At 35.6% G+C, this 26,784-nt stretch overlaps 1 protein-coding gene and 1 long non-coding RNA gene across 2 annotated transcripts; one reads left to right on the plus strand and one right to left on the minus strand.

The window, feature by feature from the left end:
• Positions 1-5,934: 5,934 nt before the first annotated feature.
• LOC130749695 (protein S40-4-like) lies at positions 5,935-6,744 on the plus strand. The gene has a single exon (XM_057603075.1). It carries the CDS (start codon positions 6,014-6,016, stop codon positions 6,500-6,502), a length of 489 nt encoding a protein of 162 aa, XP_057459058.1. The 5' UTR covers positions 5,935-6,013; the 3' UTR covers positions 6,503-6,744.
• A 4,880-nt stretch (positions 6,745-11,624) lies between these two features.
• Positions 11,625-13,625, minus strand: LOC130742523 (uncharacterized). Its single transcript, XR_009021177.1, has 4 exons — positions 13,370-13,625; positions 13,212-13,280; positions 11,993-12,039; positions 11,625-11,851 (listed from the first exon to the last, which is right to left on the minus strand). It is a non-coding gene; the product is annotated as an uncharacterized LOC130742523 (long non-coding RNA).
• Positions 13,626-26,784: the final 13,159 nt, after the last annotated feature.

A 26,784-nucleotide genomic window follows, 5' to 3' on the forward strand; every position in this document is an offset into this window, starting at 1 on the left:
TAACCACCACATGGGTTTGAAGAACAAAGCACGAGGAAAGTAAATGAAGATGAAATATGTAAAACGGAGGAGGAGGAGGAGGAGGAGGAGGAGGAGGAGGAATCTCATTGATCTTGTTTACTCTAATTCAAAAGACGATATTTTGATTTATGCGATTTCAGTCTCTCATGTTATTGTGATTATCTATGATAAACTGATTCTGACATTGCGACACGACACGAAACCGACTCCCTGACACGAATAATATTCAAAATGTAGGACACTGCGACACCGCTTGTATACGTAGTGTGTGTGTGTGCTACGTGCGTGTGTGTGTAGATAGATAGAGATATTGACATTCTCAAAGTCAATATAAGTTAGTCCCTCTACAAAGAAAACATGAAACCGATTTCCTAAATTTTATGTGAGCTCCATGAAAATACTAAGAGGAACCATTTTACATAGTAATCTCTTTGTCTAAAACAAAAAAGAACTAATCTATCTACTAGTTTTCACCTCATCTTAATCATCACCAGCGAAAAGTATAACCTTTAGCTATAGTTCATCGAGTGAAAATAATTTCAATTAAGTTGGTAACTTTGATTTCACCTATTGCTTGTAATCTAACATTCAAATTACAAGCCAAATGGGATGATAGATAGATAGGTAAGCTAATATGAGAAGTAATCTCTATCATTTGATATCCCAACAATAAGAAGAAGAAAACTAGAGCTTAATCCAGCAAGTACAATTGGACAAAGTAAACAAGCACACAATACACCTCTGGGGACCTCTTGCTCATAATAAATATCAGAAGTTAACATAGAAAATAATTTTAAGTAAGTTGGTAATTTTGTTTTCACTTATACTTGCAATCTAACATTCAAATTATAAGCCAAATGGGATGATAGATAGATAGGTGAGCTAGTATAAAAAGCAATCTCTATCATTTGACTTAAGTGAGCATATCAACTACAATCTAGACCAAATCACCCTCAGAAACTCTAGTTACATAAACTATTTGTTACGCACACACACATATTCGAATCTTCTCATGTCAAAAACTTCACTTGATAGTGCCATGTTAGAATTCTGCGATCATCTTTCTCTTCATATTTGTTAAATAAATGAAACCTTCTAAACACTTATGAAGAGAACAGTGTCATGTGACATGATAGGATCCTAATCCCATACTCAGGCTCACCACACAAGCAAAATATTTCTCTAAGAATGAATAAATAGGCCAAACGTGGTGCTTTAAAGGTCTCATTATGCGCGAGGTCCGAAGAGTGATCAGATCCGCCTTGTGGATCTAATGTAGGCAGTCTTGCCTTGCGTTTCTGAAAGAGACTAATTCAACAACTCGAACCTATGACCAGAAAATCACATGGCAGAACCTTATGTTTTGTGCTACGTGTGTGTAGATAAATAGATATTGACATTCTCAAAGTAATATAAGTTAGTCTTTTTACAAAGAAAACATGAAACCATTTTCCTAAACTCTATGTGAGCTTCATAAAAATACTCAGATGAACAATTTTACAAAGTAATCTCTTTATCTAAAACAAAAAAGAGCTAATTTATCTAATAGTTTTCACCTCCTTCTTGATCATGACCAGTGAAAAGTATAACCTTTAGATATAATTCATCAAGTGAAAAATGTAATTTCTTTCATGGTTTGACTTCTATTTTTTTTAACTATAAGTGTCCAGTTGTCCGAGCTAAGAAGAGGTGTCAGCTCAAGTGTCCGAGCCACAAAAAAATATTATTTTACATGGACGCTTCAAAGAAGTGTCTGACACGTGTTGTGTCGATGTCGTACGAGTGTCGGTGTGTAATCCCGGGAAAGTCTTTTGAAAGGTGTTGGTCCAGTGTGAAGAAAGCTAGACCCTTGTAAGGATAACAACACAAGTTTGAATCCTGGAAAAGAGATTTGTTGGGAGGGATATGCAACTGTTTTTCGAACAGGTGGCGACATCTGTCAAAGATCGAAAATAAGAATTTTTGTAATTTTCTCATGTAATATTCTCTATGTGAAGGGTTGATTTCTGCAGTTTGGAGGAAATCATTGGTGGATAGGGTAGTGGTCTTTCCCGTGGTGGTGGCCGATAACGGATATGCAGATGATTTTGGATCAGATTTAAGGTAGGGAATGGCATACATGTTTGTAACCTTAATTTTCATTAAGTGTAAGTTCGTAACTTACTATTTTTTTATCATAATCAATATATATTTTATTAATAATTTAAAGGTACATTTGAATAAGGTATCTATGCATGTTTTAGCTAAAAGAGATACTCGTGAATGAGTTCTTTTACTCGTTTGGAAGTTTTTCCTTCCAATGTTATTCAGCTTCTCTGTCATGATTCACTCAGTCTAATGTAGTTGTTTGTTACATTCCAATGTCAAGAAAAACTTCAAGTCGGCTGAGTAAGAAAGCTTAGAGTGAAAGAGTAAACTTAGATAGAGTAGCGGAGGCCCCCTAATATAGTGGATGAGCTACCTAACCCTAGACTGCTACAATAAACTTGGTTGGTTGACTAATTGGACATACTCCACGAAATTCAGAGTCAACCACATGTTCTTTTCTAATGAGTTGTGTGCTGGCTAGTCGCCCAGTTGTACGTCTTCTATGAACTTCCTTCATCGTGTGACAGGTTCAAAACTCGGGGGCCTCTTACGCCCAACCCAAATCATGACGGTCCAATTGTTTCTGGTCGGCTGACTAGTAAGCGAGATATGTAGTCAAGTGAGAATACAGGATCTTATGCCTACTGACATAACTGCACGACGTCCGGTTGACAAGGCGGGTCACCCTCTGACGTAAGCCTTATGCTCTTACGAGCTCCTGGTCCATCAGGTAGCATCCCCTAAAGCTCGTCCATCCGGCTCACGAATTATGACGGTCCATATGTCAGTTCCATTTTTTTCAACATATCACTCTTTTTTATTATCGTATTACTTATCATATTTCTCATTTCTTCTCTTTTTATTTTGTTGTTCTTCTCTTTTTATTTTGTTGAAGTGTAATTCAAATGTGAAACACTTAATAATTTTAAAAGGACTCTTCAACCCTCACACGATAAAATTCTCAACCCCATCTAAATATTAACCACTACATGAGATAGTGTTGTAAAGAGATTAATAAAGTTAATATTGAGAGTATTTTTTTCTTTTTAAAAATAAGATTTGCGATGGCGCGACGCCGGCGACGGGATCTTTTTTTTATATTTCAAAATTTTTGTGATACTTTAGAATTTTGAACAGAAATGGAAAGAGAAAGTTGGGGAAAAGACAGAGAAATGAAGCAGATGGTTCTATTATTTAATTTGTAGTGTCAAAAAAGCAATGAGTGAAGGATAATTTCGGAGTTTTAAACGATAAAGTGGTGAGATTATGCATGTCGCGTCTGAGAGGACAATGGACATCCACATCCAGTTAGTACTCAGCTGGCACAAGGAAATAAAAAAGACACTGGATCCAAGTCAGTGACCATTAGTTCAGCAAAAGGGAAATTAATCTTAATATATGTAACATGATATTATTATTATTATGATTATGAATTATGATCACTTACTTTATTACTACTATTTAAGTGACTCTATCGATCATTTCAGAGTATTAGTTCCATATTTAAGATATACATGTGTTTACGAACTTCCACTTATTTTTTTAGAAATAAAAGTATATTTGAATATGGAAATGTTTATCTTCACAATCCAATTACACTTCCATTTAAGGGAGATAGTAGAAGAAAATGGATAAATGCATGATATAATTTGTAATGTAATAAAAAAAATAAGAAAATAAGAAAATGAAATAAGTGAAAATGAAATGGAAAAGAAATTAATTGTAAATATATCAATTATACCAAAAAAAATATATATATATATAAATGTATCAACACTCTTTGGAGATAGGTTGGTGGAACTTAAAAAGCACATTCCACACCTTCCAATGAAACAAATGGGTGAATGTAAAGAATATGTTTCAACTTTTTCAACTTTTAAACGAACATAAATTGTTCATGTTAAAAGAATATGTTTACAAAATTTGTCTATCACGAAAATAAGTGAAAGTAAGTGCAATCTTTTATAATTTTTTATAAGGATTAACAATGCTCCCGCTTATTTTTTTTAGACTAAGTAAGTTAGTAATCTAAACATTTTGTAGTATATCACAAATTTCTAGCTATGAAAGGATCATGAAAGGTTGATGTTCAAACTAGTTAGATTAAAATAGACTATCAGACCTTAAAAAATTAACATAGTAGAACTTATTTTCAATTTTACCTAGTTATAATCTTGCGAATCTAATTACAAAAAATTTCTATTCGTATAACTTAACATTTATCAACAAGTTAAAACAACAAAAAAATTGTATAACTTAACTCATTAACATATAAATTTGCTAGTCTCTCTAATAGTAAATTTATTGGTCGATATAAAATCTTATACCAAATTAGGTTAACAAACCGTAAAGATAATAATAACAGATAATAGATCAGAGTTAAGACTAAATTTTTTAAGCAGATTTATTGCGCAAAATTTTAGCTCGAACTATCCTACCTCTAATGTAAATTTTAACCTACACCTCAATGATATATGAAGTGAGAAGAGATAATGAGTAATGTGATATGTACTGTAATAAAAAATGTAAAAAAAAGTGAAAATGAAATATAAGAGAAATTAAAGTGTGAATAAATCATTAGTGTAGTAAACCCCATTAGTTAAGAAACCTTACCCTAAAACATCATCAATCGAGGCAGTGAAATTGTGACGTGAGGATGGTGATGAGGAAGGGGCCTCTTCACGTGCCACCATGCCCCTCTTTCACTCCCACGAAGCCTCTCATTCACACGTGTCACCATCCTCGAACGTCTAAACAGGACCACTTGTGTCCTTTTCCTTTTCTTCCACCTCAAATCAAAACCTTCATCAGGTGGACTATGTACCCCCACCCATCATCTCCTCGTAAGAAAGACCCCCCTAATTTCCCATTTCCAAATTTACCCTCTCCTATCCACAACCTCAATTCTTATCCAAAACTGCTTCACCAAAAGCAACAACAACATCAAACCCCACCAACAAACTATGACACAACTAATAGATTGTTGAACCCCATAAATATATAATCTTGATAGTTTGATTTTTGGACAGTAGATATGAAGAATTATTTATTGAGAAATATATATATACTCAATTAATATTATCTCATAGCTTCAATGATTAGTTTTATAGCTGTCGACGGTGGGATGCGTTGGAAAAAAATCACCCAACGACTGATAATTGAGTCCCTTAAACACTAGTTCAGAAGGTTCGATTTCTGTGCGATGCGTATGAATAAGTATGTATTAGAAGAGTCTACTCATTTACACTATGTTTGGTAGGGTAGAGAGAGATAGAGAAGAGAGAGTAGAAAAGAGAGAAATTGAGTAGAGAGAAATATGTGAGAAATAGAGTGGATTTAAGAGGTTGTTTGGTATGATAGAAATAGAGGAGAGAGAGATGAGAAATAATGAGGTGGAAGAGAGATAAAAGATTAACTTTAGATTAAAATAATATTTTTTTGAAAAAAAGTAACAAAGTGGGGGTTAAAAACCGCCACTAAGTTGGCTAAAAGTAGAAAAAAAATAAAAAAAATGCAACCCACGATTACTCTTCAATTTATCTCCAAATTGGAGAGACTCCAAAAGGGGTGGGCCCCACCTCTACAACCCCTCCTCCCTCGCTCATCTCTCCCACCAAACAAGGTTACTTCCTCCATCTCTCTACTATCTCTCTCTTGCATCTCTCTCTTCTATCTCTCTCCTAACAAACAAAGCATTAATTTGATCTAATCTCAGAGTGTCAAATGATTAGTCTTATACTTGTAGGCCGAGAATAACTTAAAAGAAATAAACACTCAACCTCCATTTCTTTATTTAATTTAAAAAAGCAAGCTAACCTTTATAAAAGCACACCAAAGAAGAACCATTATTTTCAACTAACCAACTCTGAATTTTCAATATCGTTGAATCAAAAGCTTGATTGCCATGGCGACCATGAGCAAAGGTAGACCAAACTACCGCTTCCTCCCTGCGGTGGAACGAGATTCACTCACCGATTCCGTTTTCGAGTTCGACGAGTCCGAACTCTTCAACTCAGCCCGAGCCAACTCACCGGAGTTCCGCAACTCCATTCGCACCTCTCGATTCCACGGCAGCTCCTCCTCATCCTCCGGCGGCGGCCGATCCGGAGCTCCGTCGTCGCTGCCGGTCAACGTGCCGGACTGGTCCAAGATCCTAGGCGATGAGTACAGGCAGAGCCGGAGAAGGAACAACCACCACCACGACGAGGATGATGGTGATGATGATGACGGTGAGGAATTCCACGGCGGTGGAAGAGTGCCGCCGCATGAGTTTCTGGCGAGGAATCGAATGGCTTCGTTGTCGGTGCACGAAGGAATTGGAAGGACTTTGAAAGGACGCGATCTCAGTCGGGTCCGAAACGCGGTTTGGGCCAAAACCGGCTTCCAAGACTAGATAATCGATTCTCGATTGATCTATAACTTTTTATAACTATCACGACAAGTGAGAAATTATAACAGCAATTTCTGGCGTTTTTTTTTAATTTATTTTTAGTTTTTTCCATTTTTGCGGAGTTTTATTTTAATTTCTAGGATTATCAAAATTCTCTGAGATTTTGATTCGTATTTCAGAGAGGTTCATCTTGTATTGTACCGTGTTACCTTGTTATTGATATATCATTTATTTTTCGGCATAAACATCTGATACTCGGTTAGATTCGGGATTTAGTTACCGTTAAGACTTTTCATCCCTCTTTAAAAATGTATTGTGTGAGGATTGTACCTGATAATTCTTCTCATACACTTAGCTTGTGTTGCTAACTAAACTATCACTATCTATCTTGGGTTTTATATATAATTTATTTAATTACGTTTTGGACTCACTTTTGTTTTGTTTTGTTTGGATTACTTGCTTCAATTTTTTCCAAGATTGGACCGTGTGTGTAAATCTGAAAATGGTAAAATGGTGGACCCGTTGTAGGAGTAGTTCAATGATTGGTGAAGTTTGGGTTCTATTGGGTTTGGGGACCAGAGGCAAAGACTATCATGACCCTGTCCCTGCCTACTATAATTGACAAAGACCCCATAACTAATCAAAGACCAACATTTTTGGCCAATTAATATTGGTTGTGGATAGAGCTAGGAATTAACACGGATTGGGTTAATTCCTTGAATAATGTTATGTACACACACCTCTTTGAGAGGTGGAAGGAAGAGAGAGATAGGAAGAAAAGAAAAAGTAAGAGAGAGAAAATATGAGATTAGATAAATAATAAGAGGAGAAAGATAGAAATAAAAAAATGTGAAAATAGAGTGTTTAAAAAATGAGGTGTGTATATATCATTACTGTAATTCCTTGATAAAGGTTAGATAGGGGTTAGGTTAATGAGGATTGAGGAGCTATACTAGACTATGAAGTTAGAGCAAAATCAAAATTAATTTATAGGTAGAGTAATGATTCATTTATATTTTACTTTCCTTATTTTTCTTTCCAAGCTCTATATATTTTTTACTCAATCGCATATCATAGTACTTATTTTTTTTTATCTCTTTTCCTTATCCACTTTGTTATCTAATAAAATAGAGTCCTCATTTTGGTCAAAGAGACACTTTAGCTAAAAACTCACTCCTAGAATCAGACACGTCATTACTTTTTACTTATTTCAATTTTCAATTTTATTTTTCACTCTCTCTCATCCCTTAAAGTAAAATATTAATGAAAATCCCTCAAATTTAAAGAACCTCATATATTTAAATTCATATTCTCTTGATTTTCTCCTTCATAAATTCAAATTTTCAAATTTTTGTTGATAATTTTTTTAGCAATTTTTAATATTAGCTAGATGGTCTGAAATCACAAGTACAACAATTTTTTACTTTAAAATATATACATAGTATTATTATATTGTAAATAATGTATTCATAAATTATTAAACTCTTTATTATTCTTTTTTCCTCATGTTATCCAAAAAAAACTCTTTACTATTCTTTTCAAAAGAAATTTCAATATTATTATATGGGCTTAGCCCTACCTTTGGGGAAAAAAATTCAATATATATAATACTAAGAAATAATTTCGTACATTAAATATGTACCAAAAAAATTTCATACATTAAATATTTTTTAAGAAATTTGTGCATTGCACGGGCAACTTCCTAGTTTCACTTACATTTGAGTGGAAATCAAATGTGAATAAAGTATTATTCTATTTTGTATATGTGATGCATATTCCAATATTTTTGAGGTGGAGCTTTAAAAAAAGGCATCGGTACATAGGTAATGTTTGATCTAGCTTTTTTCGCACTTCTCTTTCCTAAAAATAAGAAATAAGGTAAAACACAAACTATAAAAGACCATTTATAAATAAGTACCTTGAAAAGATAATGTAGAGCCATTAGAAAAAAAAAATATTATGAGGTGTTTTTTGAATAACAATCTTTATTTTTCATGTAATCATTATGTCGTGTTCTTATTTACGGCGTTTCTCTACCATCATCGCCTATATCGCCATCACCACCTTCACCAGTCACCACCATTGTCTTTGTCGCCCCACCACCTTCAACACCCTTGACTAGTGTTATTGTTGCCACCTCCACCACCACCATTCTAGACATGAACATTTCATGCCACATTGAAGCACATTTCGACTTATGACTTATGTGAAGAATTTGTCTCAAACGATGAAGAGTATCTTGTTTGACATAAGAAGAACACTTGTCAAGGTCTATTCGTCTGTCCTAGTACACTGAAGATCTAGATAAATTACAAGTTATAGGCTGATGGCGATTCTATCTTAACATCTGAAAAGTGGCTTTTGTCTTATTCACTTACTGATAGACGAAGATCCTACACTACATGGTCAACCAATGCGGTTGCGCAAAATGAAAATCTCAATATAAAGCTTTCTAGAAGGTTAGCTTGTGTATCAAGACATCACTTTCCACAAACAACATATGCATTAAAAGTCATTCTAATAGTCATTTGAAGCTTCGAGATAAAGAGAAACTCTAACCCTGAATTCTCCAATTGTCACATTTTCAACGGGTACTGAACCAATGATGTACTGAACGTAGCTCATGGTTTAAGGTGATATGGTCATATGGGTATATACAAAGAAGACCTTTGGAGGCATCAGTGAGAATGTTGATAACATAATATTTAGTAATATAGAGAGGGTAGAGAGATGCACAAAATAACTCGAAGATATCTTTAAAAATAATATCGTTATCATTAATATCTTTCATAATCTGGGTTATGATCGAACTTAGAGGCGTAGTGCGACCCATATATATCTGATGTCACTTAATGTGACAAGACTATTGTTGTTATTGTTGTTGCATATAATAAAAAACTATTTATTATTTGGTCAAAAGATAATGTTTTGTTATTTTATTTATTATTTATGTCTAAATTAATTAATTTAGAGTTAAAGGAATAAAACTGAAAGCTAGGTTTGAACATGCATGTTATTTGATTGAGTTCAAAAATTGAGACAAGAGATATATAATTTTACAAAATTTATCACATACTCATCTAAAAATTATTATTAATATTTTAATTTATAATAACATGTTAGCACTAAATTTATAAAAATAAAAAGTAACTAATTTTAGGGGTAATTTAGCTCGTGTAAAACAATGAGGGAAATGGTGTCCACCGCCCACGCTTGATGAGGCGTGGCGAGAGAACTGGAATGAATTAAATGAGACCTAGAAGGAATACAATGAGAGATTGAATAAGCTGAGGGAAATGGTATCCAAGCCCACCTCAATGCCGCCAAAAGCTTGTGTGAGAGGCGGGATATCATAAATAGTTCCTTGAGGTCGAAGGACATGCTGGTGAATGAAGATGTGTGATCAGCGAAGTTGACCAACTCTAGACTAACTTCTCTCCAAGAGATCATCAAAAACTTGTCTGAGATCCGAAGCGGGACCTCCATGCGCCCCCCCCCCCCTCCCCAAGTGAAATGAATTAAATGAGGGATTGATAAAGTTGAGATAGGTGGAGGTGGAAGATGCTGAGTTATTAGCCGTGAGGACCAACGTCGAACTAGATTCCGTCTCGCAAAGCACAAAGAACCTCTCCGAGTTACTCTGCCAAATCTCCGGGGTCTGCCCTAAGATTTGATAAGCTTAACAGCCTAAATGATACACATACGTTCTAACAATATTGAGTATAATTTAAATTTTTATCATCTTATGAATAGGAGAAATTTTAGTTTAATTAAGGTTCATCATCTTGTCTTACTTACACATTGATGTTTAGTGTCTTTTGTGTCCTCCATGAAAGTTGAGGCTGCGCTTGTGGCCGCTGGCTTTTCACTCTATTTATTAATTTTGCAACTATGTGTACCATTTCTTTGTTCTAGTTTCAACCATTTGTACACGGTAAGATAAATAGGACCACTTATTTTTTTCTAAAGTAGAAATTAGATACTGTTAATTATATTTAGATATAACACATTTCCAATTAGATCACAGTTTACCTTCAATGATACCACATGCTCTTCAGTACAAGAGGAAGTCACACTATATAGCTCAAGCTAAATAATTAATTAATGGTTCTCGAATTAACATAGAGAACCACTGATAAATAGGATCACTTAATCAACCGGTAACCATTGAACGAAATTGCAATATTGGCCTTGCACAAGTCAGTTTTCCAAGAGCAGATTACCGTAGTTCTATAGTTGTAGATGAGTGTAATTTGTAAATGATAGCAGGCTATTGGGGCATTTCCAACAAAGACCCACGTAATGGCTGAAGGACTACATATTGTGCAAAGCCTTACTAACTAGTATGAGTTGAACTACCAAAGGAAGAAAGAATTAGATTTAAAAGCTATTTTATATCCGTAAAAAATAAGATTATTTCGGATGATCACAATTAACACCTAAGTTATTCTATGTTTGCACCATTTGTTTAGATTACGGTATCTACCACCATGTCCATATCAAATAGATCTCGATTGCAATCGTTTGAAAATTGTTGTTTAAAGTCGAAAATTCCATTCCTATGAACCGTATTCTTGAAGAAACATTTGACATTCACCATACTTAAAAATGAATTGTGAAAACAATTTAATACATTAAAAAAATCTACCGCGTCCATGCCTTAACCATGACAAATATAACTAACGTAATATAAATTATAGAAATACAAACAATAATAGAAAATAATATTTATTATATATATTGTGTTTAGTAGTTCGATGACGGTAGAACAAGTAATAAGTCTCATGCTTATCGACAATGTATCTACCTTATACTTAACACCGGAAAAAATATTAACTACATTAATATTAGAAGTATATTGTCATTTCAACAAAAATCATACGATCAAAAAGCTATTTCATTTTTTGTAGGAGAAAAAAGTTTGATAGAAAAAAATGGAAAACTTGAATCACGATAAATGACTTCTTGTCTTGTCGTGGTGGAAATAAATAGTTTTGTAGCATGATTTAATTGAAAACCTGAATAGTTTGAATATAGAGTGTATATAAAATGGATTATGGATAAGCATAAACTATTTTTCTTAAGCTAATGTAAAGAGCTTATGAAATTCAACTAAAACTAGTTTATAAGTAGATACAAGCGCTCCCAAACATTTGCATAAAATCTCATGTCATAAAATAAGTTCAAATAAACTCTCAAACATCATATAAGGCATAAGCAACTGCTACCATGTTAACAAAGCTATACCAGTGAACAAAACATAAAATCGTTCCAAATCTGAAATACCATTTAGTTTTACACCTCTGCCTTATCGTCCTCTGCATGTTCTATCTTCATATCTTCTTAAAACACCTGAATAATGGTACAATGCCACCAATTATACAACTCTATCAAAAGACATTGCTCTAAAGTAAGCACGACTATAATGTACTCTAGCATACTAAAAAGAAAAAACACAGAAGTATAAAGATAAGGAGAAGGAAAACGACCCACCTCTCTTGGAAGGTCTACCCAACGACCCTCCCTGGACTGGGCGGGACCTGCCCATGATAGGACCCATGGACTAGTTAGAAGTCTAAGACTAAATGGGATGTATATGATCCACCAAAAACACATGTAGAAGAGGAAATATAAGCATGAATTGGAACTAATACAGCCAAGAAGGAGAAATAAAATATAGCTGAAATTTCTCGATTAAACAACATCAAAATTGAACCATGCAAATCAATTAACATCATTTCAACTTCTTACGGTAAAATAATTGAATTAATCAACTGCATGCTCTTTTGTTTTTTTTCATGTAGATGGTGGGGAGGATGAGTTCCCATGGACAGGGTTTGTGTGGTTTGACCCATTAAATGGTACCAACATATGCCACAATAGTTTAAAAGTATATGATTCCTTAGAAGACAGCAAAGTCTCATTAGCCATTGTCTTCTCCCCCCATTACCAAAAATCTCCTTAAACTTTCCCCCTGTTGTATCTCCCTTGCTCATGACCACACTAGTTGAAGTTTTGGATTTGACAATCACTTGGAGAGAGACTTGCAATGCCAAGATAGTAAATTAGGATGTTAAATTCTTGTGTTTGAGGGTTTGATTTTGTTTTTGGGTTTGGGTTTGAGTCAAAATCTGGTTCATTTTCATGGCTAAATCCTCTAGAGCAAAGGAAGCATGATCATGCTGAATTGAGAAGTCAGAATCGGATACAGGGGTAGGGCCTGACATGTCTTCTTGACAGGTTCAGGTTCAGCAGATAACCTGCCCTGATACCATGTAGAAATATGCTTTTTCTTATTCAGTATGTTACTGTCACATGTACAAGGTTTGTTATATAGACTTTAGACCTAAATCTATATAAGGAAATAATAATCTGCTATTATTTACAATTAGAATCCCTTGATTTCCTCCCAAAACCTTCCTAAATAAAGGACAATTACAATCCCTAAAATCTCTCTCTATAGCTCATGTCAACAAGATCATCATATACAAAATATGGCAATATTTTTATCATTTGTTACTAGACAACAACTTAGACTTAATGTTTAAATTCACTATCAGAGACAAACAATTACTAACTAGAAAGAGACAAACAATTATTAATTAGAAATGCTTACGAGGTGGCAATTTTATTTTGTTTTCAAGCTTTCACATGGTTCACATATTTTCTCAAACCTAATGAAAAACAAAGGCAAGTAGGAGGAAGCTTTTACCTGAGTGGTCATAGCCAATAGTCCAATAGCACGAGCACGAATGATGGATCCAGCAGATACCAGAGAATCCTGCTAAAAAAAATATAAGTTTCACTTATAATTTTGCTGAAAACCACTTTTGTTAAATATCACATAAAATAATTTTTAAGCACTATTACCTGCATCAAAATCACAACTTTCATCGGACCACCATACTTGAACAGCGGAGCACCAAACCCGTGCATGGTTCGTGGGATATAACCATAGTTTCATGGGTACACAACTGATGAGTAATCAACCTATGTTATTCAGTACATCCATTAGTTCTGCCTAGGTACAGACTGATAAAAAACTCAAAGCTAGAAAAAATAGCATTATAATATCTAGGAATAGCAAGAAAGCAAATGATCACAGTAAATTCTAAATCCCAATAACAATCACAGCCCCTCAAAATTTCAAGGATGCAAACAATTAGGGAAAATTTGCTTTAAAACGTGTCAGTTTCAAGAAAATGAAAGTTCACCTTTCTACGTGCACTGTTCTTCACCGGCTCACACTCAACCTTTTGATCTATATCAACAACCTGCCATGAAGTATATGTTTTCCGTGATGAGTCATTTTATATTTTGAAATATATTTTTATAATGTACAATAAACACTTAGAAAGTTAAAAAATTGAAGGAGCTCTTGGTCCTGCACGTGTAAAAACATTTGTGAGTTTTCTGCTAAATAAACTAGACATATAATTTGTAAATGATAGCAGGCTATAGGGTAATTTCCAGCAAAGGCCCACGTAGTGGCTGTAGGACTACATATTGTGCAAAGCCTTACTAATAATTAGTATGAGTTGAACTACCAAAGGAAGAAAGAATTAGATTTAACAACTATCTTATATCTGTCAAAAATGAGATTATTTTGGATGATCACAATTAACACCTAAGTTATTCTATGTTTGCACCATTTGTGTAGATTACGGTATCTACGACCAAGTCCATATCAAATAGATTTTGATTGCAATGGTTAAAAATTGTTGCTAAAAGTCGAAAATTTCATTCATATGAGCCGTATTCTTGAAGAAACATTTGACATTCACAATACTTGAAAATGAATTGTGAAAAAAATTAAATACATAAAAAAATCTACAGCGTCCATGCCTTAACTATGACAAATATAATTTTTTTTTTTGAAAACAAAACAAATAAATTTGATGCTATCACAGGGCTGCCAGTCCTCGGTGGACTGCTTATGACATTTTACATTGAAACAAAGGTATGAAAATTTCGGCATGTGCTCTCCATCCTTTGAATGTTTTTTTCCTCCCATTTTATAAATAGGGAAAACAATGAAAATGGTCCCTGATGTTTGAGCGAGCGCTGGTTTTGATCCCTTCCCGGAGTAACTTCCGGAAATAGTCCCTCTGGTGAGCCAAACCGCCATGTTTGGTCCTCGCCGGAGAGTTGCTCCGGCCACCGTGCATATGTGGCTATGCCACGTCAATTAAGGAGCCGACGTGGATTTTTTTTATTATTATTTTCGTTTAAATCAGTAAATCATTAAAAATAAATCTAATTAATTTAATGCAATTAAACCTAATTACTCTTAATCCAATTTTTACTCTTTTTTTTACAGCAATCTTAATCCAATTTAAACCTTCCAATTTATACAAATCAAAACCTTCCAGATTGAAACCTCATTTGATTAAGAACATCACCAGACACCATTCCAAGCCAGCCAACGCCCCAAACCCACCTTCAACAGAGCCACCTTCAACACTCACAATCAAAGCCCTTGCCATGATTTCTGGAAACCAAACCCAAATCATCGACCTTCCCTCTCTTTTTCTCTCATTTTGTTTTCTCTGCTCTGTTCTTTCTCTGTTTCACCCACACACTAGCAAGTTTCCTCTTTTTTGTCAAATTTCAGAAACTCAAACCCCCAATTTTAGAAACATAGAAACCCTTGTACAACAACCCCAAATTTCAGAAATCCAGAAACCCCCTTCTTCTTCCAAATCCTTAACCCCCTTCCAGTGCCACCGGATTCAACCCAGATCCCTCTCCCCCTAGAACAACTTCACCACCACCCCTTCCGTCACCAACAATCTCCATCATTTTCCCTACCGAACCCAGCAACAGCAACAACAATATCTGGATCTTCCTCCTCCTTCATCTCCTTCTTCGTGGGGCTTGTAGTGGGGCTCGCGGTGGGGTTGGATGGATCTGGGTGTTGGGTTTGCGATTGGGGGTGTGGCTGTTGGTGGGTTTGATTGATATGTTTATGGTACAAACCCATTGAGAGACAGAAAGGGCGTGGGAGAGATGTAATAGAGAAGATGAAAGAGGAAGAGAAAGAGAAGCTGCAAACGTGGTGGTGATAGAGGTGCGAACTTGGTCTCCAAAGCGGCGATGGAGCTCGAACGCAGCCAAACATCGCAACTCTTGTTCAGATCTGAAGCCCAACCCACTTCTTTCTCTTCAAACCCATGAACCCCAACGACAGATCTGCAATGAAACCCACTTCCGCCTCCCACAAATCAGAACCGAGAAGGAAAGAGGATTAGAAAGGAAGATGTATAAGGAAGGGAAGAACATGAAGCTGCAACCGCATATCCCTGTTGTGTGTTGTGTTTCTGTCAATGATGATAAGATGAATATAATAATTTTAAAAAAAAAATGAAGATCTGAATTGTCGATGATGCTTAGATGAAGATAAGATTAGGATTTTTTAAAAGAAAAAAAAGAAGATAAGATTAGAAAAGGTTTAAAATTATGGGTTAAAGGTTTTTTAATTTTATTTATTTTTAATTGAAAATATAAAAAAAACAACGTCATCTCATTAATTGACGCGGCGTGTCCATGTGAGCAGGGTTGCCGGACTTAAACTCTAGCACGGCAGTTTGGCTCATCGGAGGGACTATTTCCGGAAGTTACTCCGGGAAGGGACCAAAACCAACGCTCGCTCAAACATCAGGGACCATTTTCATAGTTTTCCCTTATAAATAATATTCATCCTGGATATTTGCAGATTATGTTGCACATAGATGAAGCAACGCAAAGGTCACCTTGAACTTGGCAATTACTTTGACCATAATACTTGTGCATAATGCAAATTCACGTTTAGTGCATAATACCGTGGGATTGGCTTGGAGGTAGGTACCTGTTGGTATGGTTTTTTACCCTTTTTTATTGATTTCCCCATCGGTTGTCCATCAAATGGGTTGCCATGTCTTCAAATTTTGGAATCCATGTACTTATGTTGTTTCAAGGGTTGTGTTTAAGCATCATGTGTACACAGTCATCAAGTAATACTCATAATGGTATGTTGAGCAGGGAAATTATAAGATAGGAAATCTATAAAGTAATGCTAATGCTGGACTTTTATTTCTTTTTCAATAAATATAAAGCAGAACATTTGACAACAACCAAAAATACGATTGAGGGTTGCTGCCAATCGAACTCCTCCTTAAGCTAATCGCAAATTGACAATTTGCAAACGTGATAGGAAGTAATCATCTTCTAGTACTGAACCATCAAATTTAACGGAGGAGAGAAAATAAATTTGTTTTCAACGTTGGAAGATTGAATATACTAATATCTTTGAGAGAGTAATTTCAAATAATTTTGATCTATTGATTGTGTACACAATTTGGACCAATGAAAGAGGCACATGTGGAAAATAGTAAGGAAGAACCAATGAATAAAATACATGTGTCATTTAAAACACAATATGACCCACTTTGGTGGATGAGGTTTATATATTATTAAGATTCCCTTTTCATTTATATTTCAGTAACTATAGTATTAAATTTAATGAAAACTATATATATACCAAAAAAATTGAAAACAATATATATATATATATAACTATATATATTTCTCCAAGAAGCCAAAATATAATGACCATAGATATAATGAAAACTATATACTTTAGTTCTCCACAAAACTATATATGAAACTATATACACTTAACTACGCCATCATGGTCATGTAACGCTTGTGGTAGTACACGTACCTCACATAACACTCCCGGCGGTGGTCAAGTCCAAGTAGAAATTGAAAACGTGACTCATAATAGAAATAAAGTCCATGGCAAAAAATAGGTCAAACAAACTTAGTCACCTTTGAGTAATTTTTTCTTCTTACATACCCACTTCAAGGAAAAGGAAGCAGAAAGTAATCAATGTTGAAGTATAACAAATAAGTACACCCTTCCCATTTTTACAACTCTATCAATGAAATGGACCAAATCAATAAAATGAGAAAATAATTGTTTCTTCTTCTTTTTAAATGGAGGGTTTAATCCCAAAAAGAAAATCCTACATAGGAATACACACAGAAATAACGGACACAACCTCTATGACATTTTCCAAAGAAGGAGTTCATTAGATAAGTTCCAAAGGGAAACAACGCCCAATACAAGTCCAACAATCAACGAGAATTCCTTTCTATTCCTTCCAAAATTGGAGATAAGAATTAGTGTAACATTTATATTTAGAGGAGTATGTTTACCTCCGTTCCCTCTTAAAAACTACAAATTCTATAAATTGGGTAATTGACAACCCAAGTAAGTTTATTCAGTTGTAAGAATCAATAAAAATTTAAGAAGAGCAGTGGTATTCTGTCTGAAAAGTGGGAAAATGAAATGGTTGAATGAATGTATTTCAATTGATGTTTTTAATGGTTGAACTCCATTCATGCACAAGTGTAAGTGAAAAATCGACTTTTTTTTTCTTTCACTTTTTAGCCATTTCGACTAACATCATTTCATACGATCACGCATTACCCATTTAAAAATTTATCCATGTAACATGAATTATTAAACCTAAATAGAGAGAAATGACAAACACCCCAAAATTTATATGCACTTCACCCTACCTTTGTTTACAGGCAATCCCTGAATATCATCTATAACTTTGCAAAGCATTAAATTCATCGGCTCTAACTGAAAAAAATTACTATCTTGATCCATATCATTTTTCGAAGTTCATCAGCACGTACACCATACAGGGGCGGAGGTAGGAATTCAGGAAAAGGAAACTAAAAACTAAATGAATATAGCTTATAAAAAAATTTCAAATTTCCACACATGTGAAAAAAACATGTAACTAATAATCAGCAACAACCCGGTGAAGCAGTAGAGGAAAAATCAGCAACAAGACCAAGATTTTGATTTTATTGTTGCTTAGAACAAGTTTTGTTGTTGTTGCTTTTTTTTACACATAAAAAACACTCATAAGTCTTTGTAATGTATGTGTATGAAACAAATCAAATGATAAAAGAAAAAAAATCATAGAACCCCACATGGTAAGAAAGAGAACTAAGGGAGTGTGTGAGGTTTAGTTAAGAGAAATGGAAAGAGAACAAAGTTATGGATGTTGTGCACAAGAGAAAAGTCAAGATATTATTTTTATACATTACTAGTTTTTTTATAAGCCAATTGCATTCAAAACTAGTACAAAGATGCTAGAACACGAATACAGAAAGAGGTAATAACAGTACAAAATAGCAAGGCACTGAAAAAAACAAACACACTAGCAACAATACAAATCTGAAAACAATCCACTACACTATTAGATAAGTTTTTATAAATTAGTGTTTTGATTTGTATCCAAATTGAGGTCTCAGGATTTCAAGTGCTCTTTCTATGAGTGGCGCATTCAACCCTTACACTTCATCTTACTACTCTAGTGTGGGCACATTCCAGAAATTGGAATTTGTTGAAGGTTTTTTGTCTCAATAGAGTAGGGTCATTTTTATTTGTCGCTTTGGGCCTTTGCTTTTACACTTGCCCTGTTTCTTTATGTATCTATTGCTGGTTTATGGTTGTTATAATTCATACATTCAATATGCCCTGTTTTTTGTCTCAATACTGCCTTGATTTCTTTCTAGCCATCGTTGTTGTCGAAATCGAAGGGGGTGTGTTTGGGTTCCATCTTTTTATCCCAATTGAATGTATGTATTTTTTCACAGGAAACCACACGACCGGAAGCTGATGATCCTCAACATGAAAACAAGCTCCTGCCCGAAGAAGTAGTAGTCACTAATGACATTGACATTAGATGGGATGACATTGTAGTCAGTGTCACTGATGACATTAGCTGGGATGGCATTGTAGTCGGTGACACTGATGAAGCAGTATTGGCACGGGTTTTCAGGGAGAATCAAGATGCGAGGAACAAGCACTTTGCTGAAGAGAACCAAGAATATGGTGATAAGATTCTTGTTAGTTTTCATATTTCACCATTTCGATTCACGATGTGGTTCAAGTTGAACAACTCTCTGTATTTCTTTCTTATTCAATTTTTCTTTTCTACAGCCCGAGGTGGATGACAAGGACGTCGTCCTTTTGACCAAGGAGAATTTCTACCAAGTGGTCAAAAACATCCGCTATATCATGGTGATGTTCTACCACGATTGGCTCAGTACTCGCTCCAACAACGTGAGGCAGGAGTACGCCGCTGCCGCCATTAAGCTGAAGGGCGAAATCATTTTGGCAAAGGTTAATGCCTGGGAGGAGTACTACTTCGCTGAGGAGTTCAATATTCCAAGTTACCCTGCTCTTCTCTTCTTCATGGATGGCATTGATTATGTGTCTTATAATGGCCCAATGACCAAGTAACTATACTGACTTAGAATCTCTCCTCTTACCCTTTGGTTTCAATTTCAATTTTATTGAATCACTGACTCTGTTTTCTCCCTATACTTGCAATGCAGAGAAGCTATAATCACCTGGATCACTAACAAGGTATTCACCATGACATTTCTTGTTCCATTTTGCTCTCTTTTTATTTTCTGTAGGGGTTGATGAATATGATTACGTTACATATGTCCAGTATTTGTTGTTTGAATGTTTCGATAGTCTATTTTACTTTCCCTGATTCTAGAAGACTCTTTAGTTTAAGAGAGTTGATAGATGAATGACATTTTTATGGTTCTCCTTGATTTAAGGAACCTCCTATCAGACAAAAGAAAACCCTAAAGAATGAAAACGGTATGAAGAAAATTGAGTATTTATTCTCCATATTTTGTGTTCTTAGATTAGTTTTTTCCAGAATTTAGTTCTCTTATTATTACCACAGTAAAATTAGTCACTTTACTATTGTAGTTTACCCTTTCTAAACTCTAGTTAGTTTTGTACAGTTACTAGTTAGTTAGTTACTAGAATTAGCTTAGTTGTTAGTTGTTAAGTGCTTAGGAAACGTGACTCAACACACCTTGTATAAAATGCTTACACATTGTACATTTCAAATTCATTCAATCAATTCAATTCTTTCTTCCGCTTAGTTTCTCTTTCAACCATTTTCTGTTGAAAGTTTGTTATGGTATCAGAGCTCTCTCTGCGCGCTGCCATGGCTGACCAAGCTCAAGCACCCTATCCCTTCACTGTGCAAGATATACATAATGCTTCACATACCTTCTACATTCACCCAAATAAAATCCCTTCCGCCATTCTTGTTACTCCACCGCTTTTAGAGGGAAATTATCACAATTGGGCTCGGGCGATGAAGATGAGCTTGTTGACGAAGAACAAATTAGGGTTTGTCAACGACACAATCGCGGAACCACCGCAAAATCAATAGGTTCTTCCTTTCTGACAAAGATGCAACATGATGGTCCTGAGTTGGCTCATCAAGTCCATGAGTCAAGAAATCGCTCAATCCATCCTCTGAAGAGACAAGGTCATAGATGTGTGGAAAGATCTCCGGTAACGTTTTTCTTAGGCGGATTTGTTTCGAATCTCAGAGTTGCAAGAAGAGATTTTCAGTCTCAAGCAAGGTGCTAGCTCTATCTCCAAATTCTTTTAGACCAATGAGTACTAGGATATCATCAAAAGCAAGAAGAAGCCATGTTGTCCAACAACAAAAAAGGTCCTACATTATTGTCCAAAAAGAATAAAAAATGAAGTCCTACAACTAGGGGGAGGGACTTCATGACATGAACACCCAAATCCAGAGAATGAGCCATGTTGGCCAAGCAACTAGTGACTTGATTTGCCTCTCCTTGAGCATCAACTCCCTGACCTATAGAACCTAATCTAGATCCATTTGGAAAGTAAGAGGCAAATCATCCTCTGCACTCTCTTCATCTGCTGGCAAAACATGAGCTTCTGATCCAATTGAAGCTCCCAATTTTGAGGATCCTCCCGATTTTTACGATCCTCCCGATTTTGAGGAGGATTCAGATTCGGATGCAAAAACTACTTCCATGCCGGTCGGCGTCGGAGTTTGTGAAGTCCTTATTCGCATCTTATACGGGGGACGCTCTTGCCGATTTTTCTTCCCCATCTCTCGCATATGTCCATCCACCCGATCGAAGTAGTCAACTAGGAGAACCACAGCGGCAGCTGCCGTCTCTTCCTCCTTCTCACCATCATAGATGTGAAGGTGGGACTGACACTTCTCGGAGTTCCCTCGCCGCCTCCCTCGACGAAAGGCGCGACTGTTGCGCCGCGCCAGCGCCGACGAGCGGGGTGTCGTGAGCACGCTTGGTTACTTTCATATCAAATTCTATACTAGCATGAAAACCTTGTGGGATGAACTTGATATTCATGAAAACCTTCTGGTGTTAGGTCTGAAAGTAGTGATCAGCTGTCGCATCTTCCTCCTTTCATTGACTTAATCAAAAAATAGGGTCGTTGGGTAGACCCTCCAAGAGAGGTGGGTCGTTTTCCTTCTCTTTATGTTTATACTTCTGTGTTTTTTCTTTTTAGTATGCTAGAGTACATAATAGCCAATGCTTACTTTAGAGCAATGTCTTTAGATAGAGTTGTCTAATTCGTGGTATAGCCAATGCTTACTTTAGAGCAATGTCTTCTCCACATCACTCATGTACCATTATTCAGGTGTTTCAAGAAGATCTGAAGACAGAACATGCAGAGGATGATAAGGCAGAGGAGTAAAACTAAATGGTATTTCAAATTTTGAACGATTTTCTGTTTTGTTCACTGGTATAACTTTGTTAAAATGGTAGCAGTTGCTTATGCTTTATTATGTTTATCCATAATCCATTTTCTATACACTTTATATCCAAACTATTTAGTTTTTCAATTAAATCATGCCACAAAACTATTTATTTCCACCACGACAAGACAAGAAGTCATTTATCGTGATTCAAGTTTTTGATTTCCTTGAAGGCTATCCCCTCCCCCTGTTTTTCTTTGGGTTCGCATTCCTCTTTTCTGGGTGGCTCGGCCTCCGTTGCGGTAGGATCCTTTACGGATGGATGCTCGGTGCTCCCTCTCTCTTGTGCTCTATGTTTAAGCAGCGAAGGGATGAAGGAGTCTGTATTTTGCTCTCCTTTGGGTGGGGAGGCTGCCTCTCAAGGATCTGCGTGTGCTCTGGAGCCTTGTCTCTTGCGTCCAAGGGGACGAGGGCGGCCCAAAAAATTTGTTGGGCGTAGTAAGCATGTTTCCCCTGTAGCAAAAGGGCCATGTGCTCGAGGAAGGCCCAAAAAAGTGAAGCGAGGGTAGAAAGAAACGAGTGATAGAAGAGAGGGCTTGTATCGACTCTGAGGTTGAGGCTAGTGTGGAAGATTTTGAGGTCTTGAGAAATGAAGTGGCGCTTTTGGAGCCGCAGGAAAGTGAGCCTCAAGGCATTTTGACTAGAGCAAGGCACGCTCTGGCAATGGGAAAAAGGTGTGGTATTTTTTTTGATTATTCTGACGAGGTTATTCTTCAAGGTCTAGTGGCTCAAATTAGCTCGCGTAGATTGTGGTAGGGTTCTCCAGAGTCATTCAGTTTTAGTTTTTTTTGGTAGGTTGTTCATTACTCTTTGGTTTTTCTGGTCTCTTTGATATGTTAGCTTTTAGGTTGGTTTTTTGGGTGTTGATAGCTTCCTCTGTACATTCTTGATAGATATTTTTTATGGGTGTTTTATCTTAGGTTATTGGGGATGGTTTTTTGTTAGGTGTTTAGTTTTTGTGGGCTACTTTTCACCTTTCTTACTTTGTATTCTATTGAGTTCTGCTCCTAAATTGCCTATTTAATATATATCTTTATGCTTTCTAAAAAAAAGGTTTTCCAATTTTTTATATCAATTTTATTTTCTCTTACAAAAAATGAAATAGCTCCTTGATCGTATAATTCTCGTTGAAATGACAGTATAAATATTTCTAATGTTAATGAAGTTAATATTTTTTTTCCAGTGTTAAGTGTAAGGTATCGACATTGTCGATAAGCATGAGACTTATTACTCATTCTACCGCCAACAGACTACTAAACACAATATATATATATAATAAAATATTATTTTCTATTATTGTTTGTATTTCTGTAATTGCACTTCACAGAGAAACTCAGAATTCGTCTCTTCTCCCTCAGCCACTCAGCTCAGCAGAAAAGAGAGAGACGCACTGCGTCTCAGCCAAGCCATGAATGAAGATAGTTTGATAGCAAAAAGTGATGTAGTAGAGGTACACGAAGACAGATGGGAAGATCATGACGTCGCATGTAAGAGGACTAGAGATAAAGTAAAAGCTAAACTTGAAATTGCAGCATATAAGGAGCACGACAATGGTCGAAACATTGTCCGTTTGTATCATCACGCTGAACATGATAATTATATGGAGCTCTATCTAGAGCGAGCTAAATGTACACTGTTTGAGCTGATCATTTATGTTGCATCCGTAACGAAATCCCACCATGAAAATGAGAAGAAAGATGCCTTCCTTAACAACGTCATCTCTCATTATCATTTGTGGGATGCTCGGAGTAAACCAACTTGCTTATTACTCAACATAATAAGGGATGTAGTTTCTTCAGTGCATTACTTTCAAAAGCAAGGAGCTATTCATACAGGTCTAGATCCGAACAACATTATGATTTTTTAAGAAGCTGGCCGCTTGCGCGCCAAAGTCTCCATGAGTCGTGGTCACACTCAAGGATGGCTAGCCCCAGAGTTGACCCAACAGCCCCCACAAGAAACATTAGAACTAGACCGTTTCGGGTTAGGCTTAATCATCTATTTCTGCCTATCAAAGGGAAAGCATCCCTTTGGAAATTTGCAAAATATGAACAAGTTGCAATTTAACATCAACAATGGTGTGAAGCACTGGCCTCCCAATCCTATTTGTCGTTTAGAAGGCAAACACCTTGTGGAGGATCTAGTAAGCTTTTCCCCGGGTGAGAGGCCGGATACAAACTATGTCCACGCCCATCCTTTGTTTTAGGGACCAGAGAGGAGACTATGTTTTTATACTGAAGTAAGTAACAAACTTAAGCCAATGCATGAATCTGCTGCTGCTGTCCAAGCTCTAGAGTCTGGAGTAAGTAATGTGTATATTCCGGAAAATACCTGGAGCGGTCATCTTAGTTCAAAACATTGGTCGCACATCCTGCTAAAAAAAAGTGCAATATGACAATAAGATTCTTAGACAGTTGGTCTGACTAATTAGAAACACCTGTTAACATAGAGAAGTAAATATGGAGCGAAAGGTTCAAACCCCTATATGTCAAAGTCTACAATGTGGTTAAAGATTTTTGGAGCAACACACCGGAATTCGAGTCATTTTTCATGGCTAATGAGAGAGAATGGTGATTGGATGACCATGAAGATACTGCCCAAAAATTAAAAGTTGGACATGACTTTTCTTTTGTTGTTTATTTCTTTTGGTTTGTGTAGATTTCATTTGTTACCCTAGCCTGTGAGCTGTTTTTAGTTTATGAGTCTTGCTTTTTTGTCATTCTTAAATTTATTAAGAATCATTGGTGTCTGGTGTTGTGTGTGGTTCTCCCACTAATTTCTCAATTAGATGAAAAGGATAAGGATATGCTTAAGAGATGTGTGATGTTGGAGGAATTGTAGGTTGCGTGGGCTATTGTTTGTGTTTTGATTAACGATGGATTGAAGTTAATTTCGTGGTTGAGCATTGTGCTTGCGGTAGCAGAGGTCTGGTTTGTGAAGGCTATTGGTGGAGGGTCTCGTGCTGCGTGTCTGGGTGCAGGTCCACAATATAGCTTTTTCTGGTTGTTTGGAGATGGAAAGGTTGTTTTGCTGCTTGTGTGGGTTTAGCTTCTTATAATTCGTTGGTCATGGTTCTTGTGCAGCTTGTGAGACTTTAGTTGGTTTTCCCTGTGTGTTGTTTAGTAGGATTGGACTAGTTGGGTGCTAGTGGATTGTTTTCAGATCCGTATTGTTGCTAGTGTGTTTGTTTTTTTGCTTGTTTTTTTTAGTGTCTTGCTATTTTGTACTGTCATTACCTCTTTCTGTATTCGTGTTCTAGCATCTTTGTACTAGTTTTGAATGCAATTGGCTTATAAAAAAACTAGTAATGTATAAAAAAAAATCTCTTGACTTTTCTCTTGTGCACAACACCCATAACTTTGTTCTCTTTCCATTTTTCTTAACTAAACCTCACACACTCCCTTAGTTCTCTTTCTTACCATGTGGGGCTTCTATGAGTTTTTATTCTTTTATCATTTGATTTGTTTCATACATACATTACAAAGACTTATGAGTGTTTTTTTATGTGTAAAAAAAAAAGCAACAACAACAAAACTTGTTCTAAGCAACAATAAAATCAAAATCTTGGTCTTGTTGCTGATTTTTCCTCTACTGCTTCACCGGATTTGCTCCACAATGGGTTTGATGGAGAAGTTGGTAGAGTGAGCTAAGATGTGGCATGCTCATATATAGATTTTGCAACCTGAGGAAACTTATTATTCGTTCTAATGTAACAGAAGACAGAAAAAATAATATTATTACTTCTTATGTCAAGAAACTTTCAAATTAAATTTTGTTTTATAGGAATTTGCAATTGCATTAACGTCTCTTAACATTATGGAGTATTGAGCATAATTAAAAACCACCCAATTCGACCAACGAACTAGAACGATGTGAAATATTAAGTTTATAATTTAAATATATTTTTCATAGCTTTTTAATAATTTTAAAATTAAATATAAGTAAGTATAAATAGGAAAAATTATAAAAAAAATATATCGGGAATTATAAAACACACACATACACATATATGCATATAGGGTTTAAATTACAGGTAAAAAGGTGATTGTTAGTCCACAATGTTTCTATGTTATCACAAATAAAAATTACAGGTAAAAAACTCTCATGATGTAAAATATTTTACATGAAAATAATTTAATGTAAAAACTTATTTCTTATCAATTTTTATTCGATTTCAGCACCATTTTAAATAATTTTAGAAGTAAATATGTATCAAAGTACTAAAGTATGATGATGAAAATATGTCTCGCGAAGATTATAAATGTATCAAAGTACTAAAGTAAATATGTATCAAATATATCAACAAAGGCGCAAACCGGGCAATGTTTGACATTTCAAATAAGAACAATGATGCTCAAGCGAAAGAGCTAGTGGACGAGGTAAAGCAATATTATGATTGTCGTTATCTTTATCTGTGTAAGTCAGCTTCGAGAATATTTGCCTTTACCATACACAAACGATGGTCGTCGGTGCAAAAACTAAATTTTCATCTTCCAAACAAATATTTGGTATATTATAATGATGATGAAGACGTTGGAAATATTATTGAAAAAAGTGATACAAAATCCACAATGTTTATGCCTTGGTTTGCAGCTAATGAGAAAACCAGGACGGGCGAAATCTAACATATGGTGA

This window comes from Lotus japonicus, chromosome 3 (assembly GCF_012489685.1).
Source record: "Lotus japonicus ecotype B-129 chromosome 3, LjGifu_v1.2".
In the NCBI taxonomy this organism is placed as follows: domain Eukaryota; kingdom Viridiplantae; phylum Streptophyta; class Magnoliopsida; order Fabales; family Fabaceae; genus Lotus; species Lotus japonicus.